At 38.4% G+C, this 19238-nt stretch overlaps 2 protein-coding genes across 2 annotated transcripts in view; both read right to left on the reverse strand.

Moving 5' to 3' along the window:
• Positions 1 to 2352, reverse strand: part of tmem8b (transmembrane protein 8B) — a 71074-nt gene extending 68722 nt beyond the window's left edge. Inside the window, exon 1 of the mRNA XM_074670874.1 lies at positions 2244 to 2352. The gene's annotated coding sequence lies outside the window, so the exon portion shown is untranslated. The remainder of the gene's footprint in view (positions 1 to 2243) is intronic.
• A 1202-nt stretch (positions 2353 to 3554) lies between these two features.
• Positions 3555 to 19022, reverse strand: mccc2 (methylcrotonyl-CoA carboxylase subunit 2). Its single transcript, XM_074671394.1, has 17 exons — positions 18804 to 19022; positions 17243 to 17309; positions 16967 to 17051; positions 16547 to 16648; positions 15914 to 16041; positions 15454 to 15566; positions 14441 to 14554; positions 13818 to 13882; positions 13157 to 13256; positions 12959 to 13054; positions 11573 to 11645; positions 10132 to 10208; positions 7883 to 7949; positions 6535 to 6691; positions 5795 to 5909; positions 5027 to 5112; positions 3555 to 3953 (listed from the first exon to the last, which is right to left on the reverse strand). The coding sequence occupies exons 1-17, from the start codon at positions 18933 to 18935 to the stop codon at positions 3836 to 3838; spliced, it is 1695 nt and encodes a 564-aa protein (XP_074527495.1). The 5' UTR covers positions 18936 to 19022; the 3' UTR covers positions 3555 to 3835.
• Between the last annotated feature and the right edge of the window lie 216 nt (positions 19023 to 19238).

Below are 19238 nucleotides of genomic sequence, written 5' to 3' on the forward strand. Positions count from 1 at the left end.
TTATTCAACATTAATGAATCATTATACTGAAACACTGGCTTGGAAAGAAGAACTAATGACTGGTGGAAGGGGGGAGACGCCAAGAAGCATCAGGCGATAAAGAGGCCCGAGTTCACACTAGGACAGTTAGATGAAGATATTAACCTCAAGTAAACACCATCTGTCTGCCAGGTAAACTGACCAGTCAACCACAGACTGTAGAATACTTTTAGCACGATCAATTCTGCCTGTGAATTTCAATTAATTTACATGAAAAAAAGAAAGAAAAGACAATGTGACAGCCACAAAGATCACATGCACAACAAAGGTTTGGTATAGGAAATAAAAGACTGTGTTGATAAGTAAAGTAAAAGTTGTCTTATCATACTTAAACCACAATGAACCACATTCCACTGATTAGTACGGAAAAGTGTCTTGTTTCAAGTTGTTCGAGGACAGAAATTAGGTCTGAATGGATTGTAACAAGTGAAAAAAATTGCCAATGGAATGGGGAAAATTTGCTAGAAACTAGAATATTGTCTTAATAAAAGTCACTTTTCTCTTGTTCTATTGGCAGATTTTTTTAAACTTGTTATAAGCAATTCAGACTAGTGCTGCACGATTTGGGGAAAAGGTGCGATTTGCGATTAGGTGGACAATATTGCGATTGTGCTTGCGATTTATTAAAAACAGTTGTGTCATGATGTGTCTACAGACTTGCTTGGTTATCATGGAGAAAAATCTGAATAGTATGTGCTGACATTGCAATTGCGATTGCGATATCGTCTTTTGCGATTACGTAATTGCATGTGCTGACATTGCGATTGCAAATACGATAATCGTGCAGCCCTAATTCAGACCTCATTTTTGTCTCTAAATAACTTGAAATAAGACATTTTTCAAAAACTGTCAGGTAAATGCGGCTCATTCTAAGTCTCAAAAGACATTTTCTACTAAAAAATAAGACAAAATCACTTGATGAGATTTCAGTTTTTTGCAGCAAAACCTTTGGCTGGAATCTGTAGTGTCCGGGGTAAAGACACCATTTCCCATGAGCACCATCACCCACTGTTTTAAGGAAATGACTCTTGCCAAGACAAATCAGTGAGGTGATGCATATATTTGTAGCTACGTAGCGCTATTGTTTGAAATAAGACAACACGCAAACTTTGTTAATTTAGCATCATCTACCAACTCCAACCAAACCAACCACAAATACTGAGAAATATCATTTAGAAATAAACAGTTCTGGTGTTGATAATGTAGTTTTAAATCATTGTTTATGAACAGGCAAATATCTAAAAGTGAGACTGTTTTGTGTATGTATTTCCATAAGTCTGAGGCAGGAGCATTACAGGCAGGTTTTTCGAATGAAAAGTTAACTTGCAGGTTTTGGAGCATCAGAGCTTGGGTTGGGCATTGGGCATTGATGTTGTTGGGATGCTAAAGGGATTGATATAAAAACACAAAGGCTTTATCACATCTTTGTGCCAGAGAACACAAACCAACTTTGTTAAAAGGAGCACAATGATGAGATCCATTGGGATCACTAGTAATGAGTCTGAGAGCAGAGTGATAAACTGTGTCTGAGGGGTTGAAACTGGAGGCTGCAGCATGTCTGTAGATGATTAGGGAATCATGATTTAGAGCTAATAGAAATCTGTAGTCTTGCTAAAAAAATCAAGATAAACGTACTGGGGGGACAAAGTGAACATCCTGGCTTTGAGGATTGTTTAGTGTTGCATTCCTCCGTTTTCAAAGTGGATGTGGAAGAATACACCAAGAATACATCAGAAAATAGCCTTTGTTGTGTCTCTGTAACTCAGGGAATAGCTGGCATACTCTTGGCAGCAGTTGAAGTTTTATTAAAAGTTGTAAAGATTGCCAGATCCCCTGATCCCACGACCCACGCATAGCAACCCACAGTGTTTGCTGGGCTGCAATAATCAGCTCTGCTAGAATGCAGCTTATCTAGGTCTAATTGAAACGGCCTGGTGAGTCCTTTCAGCTGCAGGCACAATTTATCCCTTTAATGACACTTTAAAGATGCACAGCGGTCAGAGCACACAGAGAAAAAATGGATTTTAGAGTTACCTTTGAGCCAGGATGGACACTTTTGATTGTGGAATTACTGATTTGAGTTTCTTTTAAGCTTTATCAAGTGACTCCCGCTTCCTCTAAAAGGTCGGAGAGGCTCAGGTTTGGCTGCTCGTAGGTGTTAATGAGAGTGACTGTCTGTGCATCTGGCAACAGCATCCAAATACCTTTCAGTCCAGTGTTTCCAGGGTAAGGCTGTCATCCTCCAGGTCACAAAGCGTTGTCCAACCACAAAGCCAAAATACTCGACATCCGATGGAAAGGTTGCCAGATACTCTGTCCAGACAACAAGACAAGCTCACCCTTCTGTAAAAGGAGACCTGGAAGCCGCCCAGACACCGGTCATTACAGCAATTAAGAGCAATCATGTTGAGCAAGAAAGACTGAAAGAGATTTAACAAGAACTCAAGCATAAATCACCTCAAATACCTGACAAATCAACACAAAGCAGTTCCCTGTGTCTCTTTCCTGACCTTGAAAACTTTCTTCATGATTCAATCTCAGCATCTCTGTCACGTTTTGCTTACTTCATTAAAATCTCGACTGTTGAATCTGCTTCATACTGTTTGGTAATGCCTCCCACAGTCACATTTGGAGGAAGAAGATGAAGGCGAAACCAGCAACCAGTTTGAAAAATTGGTGGTGGTGGGAGGATGTGTGTATGTGGGTGGTGCACACACACACACACACACACACACACACATGCACACATATGCACACTGCAACCCGAGTTATTTCTGCTCTCCACCAGCTGCACGGTCATACACAGAGAGGAGCATGAAGAGCTCCAGTTAAGCATTTTAACCAGCTGGCTTCATAGGAGGACATTCAAACATTTAAATCCACTGCTGCTCCTAATCCTGGGCCCTCTTAGAGTCCTACAGAGGGAGAAGTGGAACTTGTCGCCAGAGAAAACTCAGATGGTCCATACCAGGATGTGAGCAAACCAACTGTGTGCAACATGTTTGGTTAAAAAGATAAACTGACAAAACAGAGAAGAGTGGCCAGCTGGTGAAGTTAAACACTCCTCCTCTGTGGCTCAGCGTTGGTACACAGTACGTTCTGTCTGCAGCATGCCATGAATTACTCTACATCTGATCCCCACCTGCTTTAACACAATACAATGTATATCATCTATACACTGTAAACATTTAAAGCAAACAGCCAGCTGGCTCAGAGGACAAAATAAACTCTCTATTTTCACTAGATTTGACTTAAATGTGCACAAACTCAACTTTTATTTCTTCATCAAACTTATTTTCTTAAGATTTCATCAAAAACGTTCCTCTGGTATTTTTCTGTGTCGTCTAAGGCATGAAACTTAGGATAGAAGAGTGTGTCTACAATCCTTTAAACATGAAGGTATTTAAAGCTAAACAGCACCCCCTAATGAAGACATTTCTCAGTGATATTTTCTCCGTCAAGTGATGTTTTAATTTTAAATAGTTGGAATATTCTACAACAAAACACGGCCACCGTTTTTAATTTTACTTTTTTTTTATTTTATCATTTACAGCAAATGATTTCTGAAAAAATCAGTTCACCACAGTTTGCATTTACACTGGAGTAGTAACAGTTAAGGCACAGTTTAAAGGTGGAAATGTCCCAAACTATCCAATCACGTGGATCCAAAGCCAGGTGATTCAGCTGTAGTGTTTTTCCTCTTTCTCACTTCTGTTAAGTAAAACTACAAACACATTTTTTCATACAGTACATCTAAAACTCTGACAGACAGGTGTGAGGCCCACATCTGTGTGAGTTACATCCTGAACACTCCAAACCGTGTCTTCTTCATCGGTGCGTTCAGCGCTGCACTCAGACTCAGACCTAAAACCAGTCGTGTGTCAGCAGGATCGATAATCCCGTCATCCCACAGTCTGTGTAAAAACAAAGAAAAGCAAATTTCAATTCAACATCTGACGTTTTTGTGGCACCTGTGAAAGTTTGTGATCTAGATTATGTGTTCCCGAAAAAGAGATTCTCCTCTTTTCTTTTCTCAGCTCATTTTCTTCTGGGTAACAAAGAAAAGTCTGTCGGCTCAGTGGTGTGATTGACAGATTGACTCTTCTTCTCATCACTGTCTCAGTCTGGATCACTTCTTTACCAATCATGAATCCATGTTATTTTGAACGAAGTTTCGAAAGTAACATTTTTTTGGTTAACACCTCTTCAGTCTGGACAATAAACCTAAAATTCAAAGCCAAATTTGCAGAATTAATGTCAAATTATGCAGGAAACTTTATGGTTGGTTGATGTTAAGACACTGGACACATCCTCAGTTACTCATGAGTTTATTTCTCAAATGTAAAATCAGCTATGATTTTATGTCTCTGTTACTAACACTCATTAAGCAAAACAACTTATTTAAAGCTCCCATGTTGCTTTCACATCGTGACTCCAAAGCTTGTTAGAACACCAAAGTTAAACAAATGACTCCTGAGGTGCTCACTAATGCAGGGATCTGTTTGTTAAATCATCCAACTGTTGAGTCACTCACACAATCATGAGGAGGACTGATATCACTTTCCATGTTTTGCATGTTTTACACTTTTATTGTACAAGTCTTGATTTTCTCCTCAATGTTTACTCTTGCTCTTTGAAAATCATAAACTACAACTCTTCACCACATGACGCAGGCGTCTCCTGTTCATCGTACACACCAAGAAAACAGCCCACAGAGCTACATAAAAGCAGAGATGTCTCTGAACAACAACAAGACAACTAATGGAAGATAAAGCACTTTACAGCGCACACAAAGAGTGTTTGGTTTTTTTGTGGTTTCTCGCTTCTTAGAAAAGCTGAATCACATGATGTTTTTCACATGAATAGAAAACAAAGCCTGCACAAATCAAACTGTCACTGCACAAAAAACTGTGTCTCACAGTGATGATACATCAGACATCAGTTAGTCATTCAAACCCACACCTGCCTGAGACACACAAATCCTCACCTGGCGCTGGAGAAGTAAGGACTGCCTTCCTCTTCAAACCGACGCACTATTGGCTCCTTCATGGCGGCCTCTTGCTCGGCTGTGAACTGTGCATTAATTTGTGGAAACAGGAATTGTTATTGAAGGTGTGCCAAAAACAGAAAATTACACTCGACAAGGACGTGTGCATTCAGCATTTTAAAAGATGTCCAATCTGTAAAGTTTGGAGTCAGCGCAGGGCCGCTGTGTCATTGTATTAGCTCTATCTGAGAACATTTGATCGAATCATGAAAAAGATTTGATTTAAAACCATCTGGTAACAACCCCTTCCCTCTATTTTTACTCAGAAATATATCACATTATGGAAGATAAATATGGCCTTACTGCTGTTTTACTGTCACTTTCATTTCAGCTGATGCATTGGCAGGAAAAATGAGACACTATGGAGTTTGTCAAGATTAATTTAATTTTCCGGCATATGTTTTGCTTTTTATGTTTTATTTTTGCTTGGTCATGTTGCCTAAAACTGCTTGTTAGACTTAAAATAGGAGAATCATGATGCTCAAAACAAATTAAAAGGTAAGTATTTGCATCTTTTTACATTCCTTGTATAACCAAAACACTCCTGATTGAACTTTCTGCCATCAGGGCGTTAATGTGAGGATTCATTTTTAGGTTACTAACAGTTCATTAGCCATTTTATGGCAGCTACGTAAAGGTTAAATCCACTCAAAATGAATGCAGGAGGGCCTGTGAAGCTGAGAGTAGATGTTATATGTAAATCATTACCTCCTTTCCCTCACGAGCCTTCTGATCCTTAGTGATAGTGGCCAGAACAGTGGCTGCCTGCTCACCACCCATCACAGAGATCCTCGAGTTTGGCCACATGTAGAGGAACCGAGGGCTGTGAGAGGAAAACAAAGCCGTGCAAATGTTGGCATCAGAATGCTTTGCTGAATCACAGGCAAACTACTAATGATATGATAAGTAAAACAATACGGAAACTAAGATCTAACACTGAGGTCACAGTTTAACAATCTGAGGATGACTTAAACAGAGAGTCCAGCCAAAGGTGAGTAACAGCATCAATTACCCAAAAAGCAACATCCACACTCTCTGTATTTGAATTTTACAAGTGAACGCTCCCACTATTTTTCCAAATGTATGCAAATTGATGGAAAACAAAAAGGAGAAAGAGCTGAATGTGAGAAAGATGAGAAAAGTTTAATTCATTCAATCCTTCATTCTGACAACTGCTCGTGTTGAGTTAGCTTGTGTGCCTAATTAAAATGGATGTTGTTGTTGCTCTAAAATGTGCTTTTAGCACTGAAAAGGTTCAAATCTGAATGTCTGCTGCATACAAAAGGTCACTTCCACCTAAATGGTTGCCTGAAGTTTATTATTCTGCCTCCTGAACATGATGCAAAACAACTCAGACAAAGTTAATTATCCTCTCATTTGTGTAACAGGTGTCTGCTCGAGATGTTAACTTTGTAGTCAACACAGACTGCTCATTGACCTCTGCATACCTGTAGGCTCGGCCGCACATGCCGTAGTTTCCCGCCCCGTAGGAGCCGCCGATAATGACTGTTATCTTGGGAACATTGGCGCAGGCTACTGCAGTCACCATCTTGGCTCCGTCCTTTGCGATTCCTCCTGCTTCATACTCTCTGCCAACCATGAAGCCTGAGATGAAAGTGGAGAGAGGAGACAGCAAACAAAAACTTTACTTTGTTTTTCTCCCTGTAACACAAAGTCAGCTGCAGAGGCTTTTAAGTAAAAGAGTATTCAATGTACAGCAGATGATGATAATGTGTCGCATGTCCACTCATATAAGCTAAATATGAATCAGATTATAAACTGATTATGATGTAAACTGTGTTATTACTTTGCTTTTCATCCCACATCAATTGGCACCAATCAATTACACAAAGTCTTAAAGAGGAAAACTGAACAGATTATTGATGTTGCAGTCAACAAAGGGAACTTCTGAGCTGGAACAAAAGTAGACACAAGGATGATCCACCCATTTTGTTCAGTTATGGTAATGCCAAGGTACCAGAGAGCTGTCTTCTTAGATATTCACTTTATTTAGGAATATATCGACTTCTTAAACACCCTCACCCTCTGATCTGAGGACTACCTCATCACATCAACTGGAAAAGCACTCAGAGAGCGCAGACCTCCGCCAAGCATATTGTGATTGTCACGCAACACTTTAGTCCTACTTTAATGTTATACTCCCTTTCAGCAGACTGTCTGCTACAATTTAGTGTTAGTTGCAGGTTTGTATGATAATTTGTTACCTGACAGTGTTGAAAATTATGATGACCAAGTGTGTATTTCATATTCTGGATCTTAGTATCCAGAATACTGCCAGGATCTGGATCACACTTTAACATCTGTCAAATACATCAAGTGAAAATGGCCCTATCTCACAATGATAAAGAATTCTTTTAAAAAATCCTGGATCCAGACAGTGAACCGGATCACCTCCAAAATTTATCACTTCTTCCTTATCCCATTTTGGACATTTCCTGAAAATTTCATCAAGATCTGTTTATAACTTTTTCAGTTAAGTTGTTCACAGACAAACAAACTCTCCCAAAAATGTAATCTCCTTGGAGGGGTTAACCAGAGAACTGTTAAACATACATTTCATGTTCTTAAAATAAGGTATTATAAAGCGTATTGTGGATCACATACACACATCTGGGTTTGGTTCATAAATCTTTGGAAACTGTTCTTCAATGTTCTTTTTATCCCTTCTGAGCTACTCTGGTGAAAATGTAGACATAAAATAAAAACACAGCAACCAAAGAAAATACAAACTGTTACAGGTCCCTGAACTTCTGATATAAAAAAAATCCCACTGACCTGTTATGTTTTGGAGGAAAATAAGTGGTATGTTTCGTTGGCAGCATAGTTCAATGAAATGTGTCCCCTGAAAAGAAAAAGTAAATATTCAGTGAATCTGTTTTTCTGCAGCTCCTGCAGAATAACTACCCGGAGGATGAAAACACGTACAATCACTACCATAAAAAAACAATGACAGGATGGGAATTATTTATATTTGTGGACCAGGTAGTATACTATTCCTGTCGAGGTATAAATATGTGAGAGAGAAAACGAGCACACAGGCAGAGCTTTTGTTGGGGGTACCACACAAGAGTCTGCAGCGCTGCATACAAACAAACATGTCTTGGTCACGTCTGCAGTTTGTGCCAGTGTATGAAGTTTAAAACTTGTGGAGAGGCTGGTTTTGAAAGCCATTAAGTGTTACTCTAAGCTGTTGGCCTCACCTTCTTCTGAGTCAAAACCAGACGCTTTAGAAAATTATCAACTTGGAAGATTATCAGGCTTCACTCTGGCTTTTGTGTTTGCTAGATTGGACTTTGAATATGAAGGAGCTGAATGGCCTCCAGCCTCCAGGAAAAGATACACAACAACAGAAAGCTGCCAGAAAACTGTTGCATAGAAAAACAAGTACAAAAGCTGTGTCCTGTGTGGAGACATCTCATTTCCATACACTTTGTGTTGATGAATTACTCAGGTGTTTTCTTTATTGTGGCAGTTACGTCTGCTGCTTTTTTCTCTCAGTCGAGCTTCCTGCCTTGCATGGCAAAGTGTAAACAGAATGTGGAGACTTTGTGTACAATGGATGTCTATTGGAAGACGTTGCAAGGTGAGAAATAATCCATCAGCTTGTTTCTATGAAGGAGAACAACAAGAGAAAGCCAATCTTGTTTCTGTTAGCTTTCCCTTTGACTAACACAAATACCTAAGGAAGGCTTTTTACAGTTTAACAGCTGGCATAATAGAAGCCCAGGCCCAATCCTCAAGTGGTGATGGCGTGTCTGAATAACACTTCTCAAAATGCAGGAGCTGTATTGATTTTTCTTTGATATGTTCTCTGAGCATGTCTGTTCCACATCTTAGTCTGTCTGAATCGCAGCATCAAGCCCCATCTCACTGATTTCACTGCTCCGATACCAAATGCTCATGCTGTAACATTGAGATCTCACAGAAAAAAAATAATCAAAGAAGCCTTATCAGGTCAAGCTTGTAATCTAATTTAAAATGTGTTTGAAAAATGTATTAGCCTATAATCAAAAATTCATCTTTTCTGAGCCTGCGTAAAGTTCAACCCTGTTCACAGCAGATCGCTTCGCAAATTAAGTGAATTACATCGAATGAAAACCAAGATTGTCTCTCACCCGTGGTTTCTAAATGCTACCTTATGACGATGCCATTCATCAGAGCGCTCATGAGCTGGCCCTGACAAGTGCAATTTGAGAGCTGATTGTATGAGAGCACCTTGAATACGGAAGGTCAGTAATAACCATCAACGAAGACTAAAGCTCCCTCAAGAGAGAAATATTGGTTGCTGCTGTTGTAGGCTGCAAATCTCAAGAGGAGAATCATTTGTGAACTGCTTCAGTGTAGCGCTTTAGTCCTTGACATTTAGAGAGACACATTGCCAGCACAATGCTTACTGCTTTAAAAATTTTACATGACTGGGATGCTTAGCTTTTTACACTTCACACAGCTGTTGCCTGGCTGCTTATGAGATGACAGGATTGAAGCTGTGCAGAGAGTCTGAATGTTTTATGCAGCCGGAGGGCATTTTTAGGTTAGCTTATAAAACTGTGGATAAACTGTGAAGAGACTTTGGAGATCCATATTTAGTCTTTGAAGAACAGTCTGGGGATGCACAACGTGGATTTTGTCAACATCCATCATACCATTATAATTTTAATATTCTTGATGGTACACTTACTCACTTTCACTAGATTACAGGGAACTTCAAGACTCTCAAGTTTAAGAATCAAACTCCTAGAGCTAAATGGTTTGTATCATACTTTTTGTACGGATATAGACATAAAATGCTTTCCAGTGTGAATAATGACTTTGAAAATTAAAGAGTTTTCCTTTAATTGACACATGAACATGCCAAAACCCAACACTATGAGAAGTGAATGCTGCCACCTGCTGGACCAAGGTGTGAAGGACACAACATTATCATCTGATAACTCACTACCTGTACACCTGTCAGCGTAACATAACAAAAATGTTCATAAGTGCTCCAATATTATCACATATCTTTGTGCACATGGGGTGTTTACCTTCTTGGCAGACTCTGAAAACAAGACTCCATTGTTGCCAATGATTCCAACAGGGTAACCGAATATTCTGGAGAATCCTGGACGGGTAGACATTGAAAGTGTATGGTTAGTAGATTCATTGTACAGGAGGAAAGTGTGTTGTGTCAGTGTCTAAAAAGACTTGACCCTCAGCCTCTCTGCGAATTCATAAAGAACCTTAGAGCTGCAGGCGATCCATTGCTGCAGCTTCAAGAGAGTGTTGAAAAGTTTCAGTCTAAAACATCTTTTGCTCAAACCACTTTTTGTGTGGCACAAGCAAAGTCCTAAAACTCACTACTGTCTGATCACTTAAAATTACTGCAAATGTAAACCCTTTCAAGAGAGCTGCAAAATCATGGTTCAAACAGTAACAAACTTCTATTCATGTTTACTTTCATGTAGGGGTGGGCAGATTGATCCAAATATCAATAATATCGATACCAACGTTGGTATTGATATTGAATGATACCAGTGTAAAAAGATGGTTCCTTGTTTATTCTTTTCACCTGCATGCACTGTCTGCAGCGGTTTTATTAATGTGGCAACCTGACTGTGTCTGCTCTTTTTATTTTCTTCTCAAGTGATAATTTTTCCCTTTATTTAAGAAAAAACAGAAGTGCACTAGATGAAAAAAAAAAAAGTCTTAATTCTTTAATTGTTTCAATAAGCAGTTTCACCTGAAAATAGAAATTTGTTTGATTTTTATTTTAAAACACTTTTTTTTGGTGTGGTAATTTTTTATGTTTAATTATTAAAAAAATAGTCATCATGGGAGAACTTTGATTTATTTTCCGTATTGCAGTCTTCAACTCTGTACCTCAAAAAAAGATTTTGTTTTAATTTTACCGTAAAGTGATACTTTTTTTTCTTAAGAAAAGAATTCCACACAAAACAATGTTTTAGGGAAATGTGTTTTGTTACTGTTCTATTGTTTCTGAACATAAATGTTTATCATGACCCTAAAGTATTTTTGTAATCACCTTTAACTTTGCCCAAATTCTGTCCAAGGTTTTAACAACATACCAAAAGAAAAAATCACAAAACACCTTAAGTTCAGCAGTTTGATGATACATCCAGTATAAGTATTGAAAAGTATCAGTATCAGTATCAGTATCGACAACTGGCCCTGTATTTACTTAGTACCGGATCAATATCAAAATTCCCAGTATCGCCCACCTCTACTTTCATGTATTTACTTTAGTCAGTTTGACAGTTTTCCTCTATTTAGCTTTCTGTGTTCTTCTTTTTTTCTCCCAAAGGCCCGTCTTTGGACAGGTGCTGCAGGGTAGCATTTGTGATAAACAGTACAATATTTTCACCTGATGCTTATTTTATTTTATTACACATTTTTATCTCTGTCCCTAACAAATGAACCACAAATACAAACACAAACAGAAATGGACAAATGTGTTTTATGACATACCTGTTACGAGGGTGTCTCCATAGAAAGCTTTAAACTCATCAAATTTACTGCCATCAACAATTCTGGCGATGACCTGCAATCATACAAATTTTAATTTCTTTATTTTGTTCTTACTGGATAAGGCTGGAGGTAATTTTTTTCTAATGATCATTAATTCTTTGATTGAAGCAGTGAGATTGTGATCTCCTCAAATAACCAGGCACTACAGTTTCTACTTAACCAGTATTAAAAGACAAACTGTTAATAGACTTGCACTTATTATTGATGAGCATATGTGAGCATGTGAGCATGTGTGGCTACAGGAGAGTAGAAACTCAACCACAACATCCATGGTAATAGAAAATCACATCAATCAGCAACTCAGTGAAGGGCTTTTACAGCTTTAAGACATCAGTGGAGATTTATAACAGGGTGCTTTAGCATAAGGCTTTGACAGCACTGAAAGGCTGTTGGAAGGATCAATCCAGTATTGCTTTTGGTCTTTTATTTGAAAGAAAACTATTTTCAGTTTAGAGTATTAATAATTAGTTTATTCTAGTAAGGATTTTTTTTCAGCAACTCTGTCAAATATTTTCCAGCTTCTAATATAAAGATTTGTTGTTTTTCTTTAATTTCTAACATCAAATGAGGAGTTCTTATGTTGGACAAAATAACAGTTGTCACTTTGTGCTTTGGGAGGGTGTGTGGAGTGTTTCCTTCTTTTAAATTTTACAGTCCAAACAACTTAATACATATTCACAAAAAGAAAGAGGTGAAATCATTCCAAATACATGATCATTCATTACCGCCTTACTCTCTTTACTTCTGTTACTTTAGTAGCTCAGTCTCTGTGAGTAAAGAGGGAGCAGACAGTTGACCTTGCACCCTACATGGAAAGCCAGCAACACTATTCTGATGCTTTGACAGCAAACAGTTACTCTTACTCCTAGGTCTACACCAGGAATCCAAAGCTGAAAACAAAATAAAAAAAAACACCTGGTGAAGACAGCCAGAAAACAAAACAGAGTGGCAGATACCACCTGTCGATTGACTCAGCTCTAAAGACAGAGACCTGACAGGTAAACATCATTTATAGAGGTTTGTTTGTGTCAGTTGTGCATCTCAAATATGAACTAGAGGTGGTGAGGTTGTGGTGGTTAGTAACCTTATTTAGGTGCGATGATGTTAGAATAAAGAAACTTGATCTATGGCAATAGCCTGCTAGACAAACCTGAAATATAAAACTGTTATAATCAAGAGGAACTTAAAACTGGTCAGGTAGTTTGAAAACAACCACACACACATACATTTAATGTGTGGTTTTATGATTCAAATAACATTTAGAACAATAACAGCATTTTTTCCTAAGTGCATAACTTCACAGAGAACTGGAAACTGGACTGATACCTCTCTGACGTCAAAGTTGCGTTTCAGATTGTCTCCAACGATGCCGTACAGCTCATCTGCAGGGTACAGCGGGGCCTCAGTTGGTTCTGTGGTGACCTTGAATATAAAATAAACTGTACGTCAACAGAAAGCACTGACAGGTTCCCTCCACTCAGAGAATTAAAGGTGACTCTTTATGGTAGGTGTCGTCAAACTGACCTCAATATTTTTCTTGTAGTTCAAGCTTCTCACTGCTTTTCTTGCTAAATGCAGAGCGTGGTTATCATCCAAAGCATAGTGGTCTGTCACTCCAGATTTTCTGCCGAGAAAAAACATAAAATGCGGGTAAGTAAAAAAAATAACTGAGATAAAAGTAAAAACAGATACACAAACATTATATTGATGTTAATGAAATAAAACTTGTTTCTTTTTTTACCCTCAAGTTTTACACTTTATTTAAACCAGCGCAAAGAATGAGAACTCTATTTTAACCTACCAGATTTTTTTTTGCACACAGACTTCACTAAGCAATTAATGTTTGAATTTCAATAAATGTTTTGATTCTACTCAGGTATTTGCAGGTTCAACACATTTGAAAAATTTCTTTTCATTAGAGCTGATAATTATCCTCTGAATAAAGGAAATCAATTCCAAAGTGCTGCCTTTTTGTGACACCACTCAACTAAAGTGTAAGAACAACCTAATCTCATAACGCAACATCTCACATTACATATATAATATGATATTAAGCTTCTGCATTGGGTTTGTGAATAATGCTTTGGTTATGCATATAAAACGCATGTTTTTCCATGACTTTGAGTTTAAATATTGTCAGAAACCTAAGCATACAATGAAATATAAAAGTTTGTTTATTTCATACTTGCAGTGAAGATCTGCACCACCAAGGTCTTCTGCAGAAACTGTTTCACCTGTGGCAGCTTTGACCTGCAAATACAAGATGAAACCTCAAGACATCACTCTTTCAAGCTCAAAACCTGCCGTTTGAATTCTAAACAGCATAAAGTAGAAGTGAGATTGATGACCTTGTATTTTTATTCCAACACGGTTACTACAGTAACATAGTCTGAGTTTGCGCCACTGTTTAGGGACAGGAGGCGAGGGAGAAAAGGAGATTTGAAGGGGAGAAAAGATGAAGTGTTCTAGGAAAAATGTCACAGTTGGTGTTGAAATGAGTGACATCTAACATACTTTCTCTTCAAATCCTCTCAAGATTCATGGTGATGTTAATGCATGGAAAACATGTTTAATGAACTAACTAATGAACCAACTAATCTTGTCATCCATTTTTGTCAACACCACAGACTAATTGTTGCACTCCTCTCAGAAAGTATAACAGTTATTTCTTATTTCTTCCTTTTTACTCTGGGATTTTGCTAACAGTTTTAGGTGTTATTTGAAGCGTTATCCCTGTTACAGAGAAAATTTACCTCTCAAACATTTCATGTAACGCTCTTACAACACTATAACAACTACTAAACCAACCAGCGGAGGCCCTCCAAGGAAAATGGTCCCTTGTTTCCGGACAATGATGCTCTCATCTGCCATGGCCGGGACATAAGCACCTCCAGCTGTGCAGGAGCCCATCACAACAGCAATCTGAAAGGGTTTTAAAAAGGTCAGCTTTGAATGGAAGTTCAAGACTAGAAAGACGTAGAAACCTTGATTTACAATAGAAAGCAGGTTTCGATAATGGCGTGGGTGCAGAAAGAAATATTACAAAAACCTTTTTAGCTTTGCTCAACTTTCTGGAAAGTTTTTCATCCAATAGAAATTCAGATTAAGGGTTCCTTTTTCAAACTTTACCTTGCATTTGTCCTTAAAAACCCTTATGAATAAAGATCTGGATTGTCAATGCAATTAGCAACAACATAATGACCGTACTCAACTTGGACTTTAATTTGAAATACAGCCACCCAGAGGTAAGTCCAGGGGCAAAATTAAATATGGCTAGAGGGGAAAGAAAATGTGCCACAGAATGAAAAGCCTTGAATAATGAATCATCTAAATAATCAGCAGAGACAATATTAGCATAAATTAAAGGGCTTTCAGTCTGATGAAGCTGGGAGAATATATTCAGCCGTGTTTATCACTCCTGGGTCCACTGGAGAGACAAGAGAGCACGACCCGACTTCTTCTACTACCCATCACATTTATCAGCTCTCATATGCACTGACTTGTTTTCAAAACACAAGGAGGTCTCTCCTTCAGCAGTCGATAGCAAGATGGGGTTTATTTTGCTGGCAGACAATGAAAAGATGAATAACCCACAGCAGTGCAGTTCATTTAAATTTACTACTTCTGCTCTCTCTGGTGTCATTTCTCAGACAACCCTCTCAGCTTTTAAGAACTGATTCATAAATCAACTCTGAGTCATGGAAATACATCAAATAAACCCTCCAGAAAAACACTGATAGGCTGCTGTGAGACAAAGACAATCAGTGTGAAATATGATCATCATGTGAAGTACTACGCTGACAACCAAACATAAGCATCACCTGTGCTATTCCTTCTGAAGAGAGCCTGGCCTGGTTGAAGAAAATACGTCCAAAGTGATCTCTGTCAGGAAAGACGTCAGCCTGTCTGGGTAGATTGGCTCCTCCAGAATCCACTAAAAGCAACAAGAATATTTCAAAAAAAGAGATTGTTATTAAAATGTGGCCTTGGTACAGAAAACTTTTATTTTCTTACTCCATTAACTGAGGTGCAAAAAGCCTCAAGTCTGCACTGACACTTAAAAATATGTTTCCCCAAGGGCCCTCTGACTTTGAAATAACTGCAGACCTTGTAAACAAACTGCCTGGATTTAATAAAACACTGTGAAAATTTAGTCTGCGCATAATATATGGCAGCTGATATCTTACTGCTCTCCTTTTGTCCTGCATGACTTTCTCATTTAGGTGTTTATATCCGAAGGCTAAATCCCCCTTTTTGCTCTGCTACAAGAATAGAACTCACCCAAATAAATGCAAGGCAGGTGGTTCTGTTGGGCTATCTCTTGTGCACGAAGATGTTTCTTGACTGTAACTGGATAGTACGTCCCTCCTTTGACAGTAGCATCATTTGCAACAATCACACACTCCACTCTACATGAGAAAAAACACAATCTGTTAAGATTTGAAGCGCTTAAAGCAATCACATTCAAATAACACTGATAAAAACCCTAACTGAAACTGAAGATAAAGTTAAAACACAATTTTATTATCATTGTTCCATTTTGTTGCAGCCAGTTCAGGATCTTTATCTGGTATCAAGAAAGGCATCCATTAAGGATTCAAACTAAGTTGGATTGCAAATTATGACTCTTTTCATCATCTAGGTATTTAGATCAATTGGGTCACCATCCAGTCATTAAAATGTAAGGAATAATTAACTGATTCAAAGGTGTTATCTTAAAATATCATGCTTCATCCAACCAACTGTCCAAACCCTGACTCATTTAATTTAATGAGCAACATGCAACACAGAGTAGAATTCACATTTTTGTACACAGAAAAACTGTTATATTTAATTTCAAAATTAATTAATTTTTTTGAGTACACACGATTAAACACAGTGCTGAAGAGATAAGAAGGTTTTCACAAGGCTTACCCTGAAACTCGACCAATCCCAGTAAGTATACCACCTGCAGGAACTTCCTCTTTCCCATACAATTCATATGCAGCAAACTGGGAGAATTCCAGAAAAGGGGTCCTGTGAGACAACGAAATAAGAAGAATCATACCACAAGGTTATCTTTCAAATGTAGAGAAAAGCCCCACGGCATAAACAAAACAGTAATGTGCTGTGCTTCAGTTTAGCTGATCTGGAGATGACAGCAATGATGTCCTCCTTGCACTGTTCTCAGTGTAGAGTGAATAATTTACAGCATATCTACCCAAGCTGTGCCCTATGTAATGACACCAAGACATGGTGGATGAAGCTTTTGAATCTAGTCTGCCTGATATGAGAGTATCAGCCATTGATGAAGGAATGATCTGTAAAAAGACAAAAAGAAGAAGTTGGGAGTACCCTGGATCAAGTAGTCTGTCTATTCGCTCTCTGGGCAGGAGTTTCCCTCGTGAAGTGTGAAGTTTTCTTGCTTTTTCACCTCCTCCTAGATTCATCAAAACATAAAGAATGTTAAGAAATAAACAGGCAGCATATCGATTTGTTTTCACCTGAGTAGAAAGAATCAAAGGCATAAATTTTTTCTCAAACTGAAAATCTCTACTATATTGTATCAACTCCTCAAAAACAGAAAATAACACTATAGTCCTGTGAGATCTGTTCTGTGCTCACACCTACCAAATCTGATTTTCTCTGTCCGAGTTTTCAGCTCATCAACCAGCGCTTTCATGCGATCATAATTCTCCTGAAAAACAAGACGAGGACATGGAGATGTTAATGGTTTGCCATTGTGTATGATATTCCACTTGGGGCAGCTTTATCACACCATCAAGAAAATGATGATCAAGTTAAGGTTGGCTGCTGTAGCTTCAAACAAACAGCTGGCAGGAAAGTGTTAAAGTCATAAAGAGTGCTGAAGTACTTAAGTTTTTTTTAAAGAGCAGAGAAGTGTAAAAAAGCATGTTAAGAAAAAAAAGAGGGACATTTCTTTAACAGCAGGTCCAGTAAACTTTAATTGCAGGTTGCATAATAAAAACACCACTCAGCCCTTACATTAACCCAGCCCAACATCAAGTTTCTTCATGTACTAAATGATGTGGCCACTTACTCATTAAGAAGATTTATGAAGCACACAAATACATCAGTGCCCTTGACTTGCAATAATTTCTTATCAATGTCAGAGCAAACAAGGACTGAGAGACTGTTTTCTTGTCACTCAGAACAAATCTGGACAAGGTTTATCCTTCCTGCTCTCATAGGCCTGCATTAATAAAGAGGAAATAAAAAGGTAGAATATTGCTGCAGTAATAATTACTTGATGTGGACATAAAAAAGGGATTATTTTGGTGTGTTTCACACAATTGTCTCAAGAAAATGGTTGAAGAGAAACAACGAAGAGAACGGGTCTTTAGTGCCATCCAGTGACATTTTTTGTTGTTGCATTTTGTTGTACTCTGATTTTGAACACAGTGTACCTTTTCTGAGAGAGTGGATCAAAAAATCATAGATTGTAATTCCTGCTTACATAGAAATAATATGCATATGTTCTCCAAATTCACCGTTGAGAAGTGATGCGGACAACAAACAAGTCATTTTCAGAGGCAGTAACTAAGAAAAGGGTTGTTTTGTTCCTTTTTTCGCACATGCTGTGCAAAGCTTTCCACCTTAAACGCCACATAAGCTGTAAATGTTACATCCCCGCTATGGCTGCACTTGAAATCAACTCGAGACCACCTGTTATGCTATCTTTCACCAATAAAATAATGAACCCAATAGTTGAAAGGCACACATTTGATCAAAAGTTGAGGCATTGCATTACTCGGAAACTGCATATCAACTCCATAAAAAAGGACTTGATTATAAAACAATTAAAAAATTATTCCCTCTACCAGTGCTGTGTAAAAGCTCTGTGTAGCTGCTCTTGTAGCGAGCTCCAGTCAGCAAGAAGGAAGGTGTGTATCCAGCTGTCAGGCTAACAGGATGATGCTCAGACCTTGGCTGATGCTAACCACAGAAAAAGCTCAAGGTTGACCTCCTGCAGCCAGTAAAGTCGTTACAATCACCAAATGATCAATTGCCTGCCTGCTTGTGAACATTAGCCGACATATCCGTAATGTTACTCTTGCATGTCAGGTGAGTCACCTCACATTGTTGGCTGTCAGTAACCGTTGACATTAGCAGCGAGAGAAGCTGTGAGGGTGATGTTTGGCTAGCTGTAATGAGCAAAATGCTAGCATACCTGATATTCAGAGGACTGTTTATCCGGCTGAGAGCCGAGTCGAGCCACTTTATCGGCGTGGTAAGACCTTGAAGCAGCTAAAGGTAGACTCCTGCATCGGAGCAACCACGGTCTGGCTTTCTGGAGAAGCATTTTGATGCTCACGCCGAGCTAAACGAACAGTTTGCTAACTTACTAGCTACTCTAGCAGTGATCTTCTTCTGTGGTAAGTTCAGCTTCACACTGCCACCTGCTGTCTTGATAGGGGAGATACAAGTTTCTGTTTTACAGTTTGCTCCAGTTAATAGAAGTTTACATAACTCCCAATAACACAAATTAGCAAAGTACTTTAAATGAATACTAGTGGGGAAGAAAAACAAGTCTTATTTGTATTAGTCAGACAAAAAAAAACCCAAACATTACCTATTTGTTTAAGTTGTAGTGAGTTAAAATGTA

Source organism: Halichoeres trimaculatus, unplaced genomic scaffold (assembly GCF_033239565.1).
Source record: "Halichoeres trimaculatus isolate MK-OKI-2021-1 unplaced genomic scaffold, fHalTri1.1 fHalTri1_scaffold_5, whole genome shotgun sequence".
In the NCBI taxonomy this organism is placed as follows: Eukaryota; Metazoa; Chordata; class Actinopteri; order Labriformes; family Labridae; genus Halichoeres; species Halichoeres trimaculatus.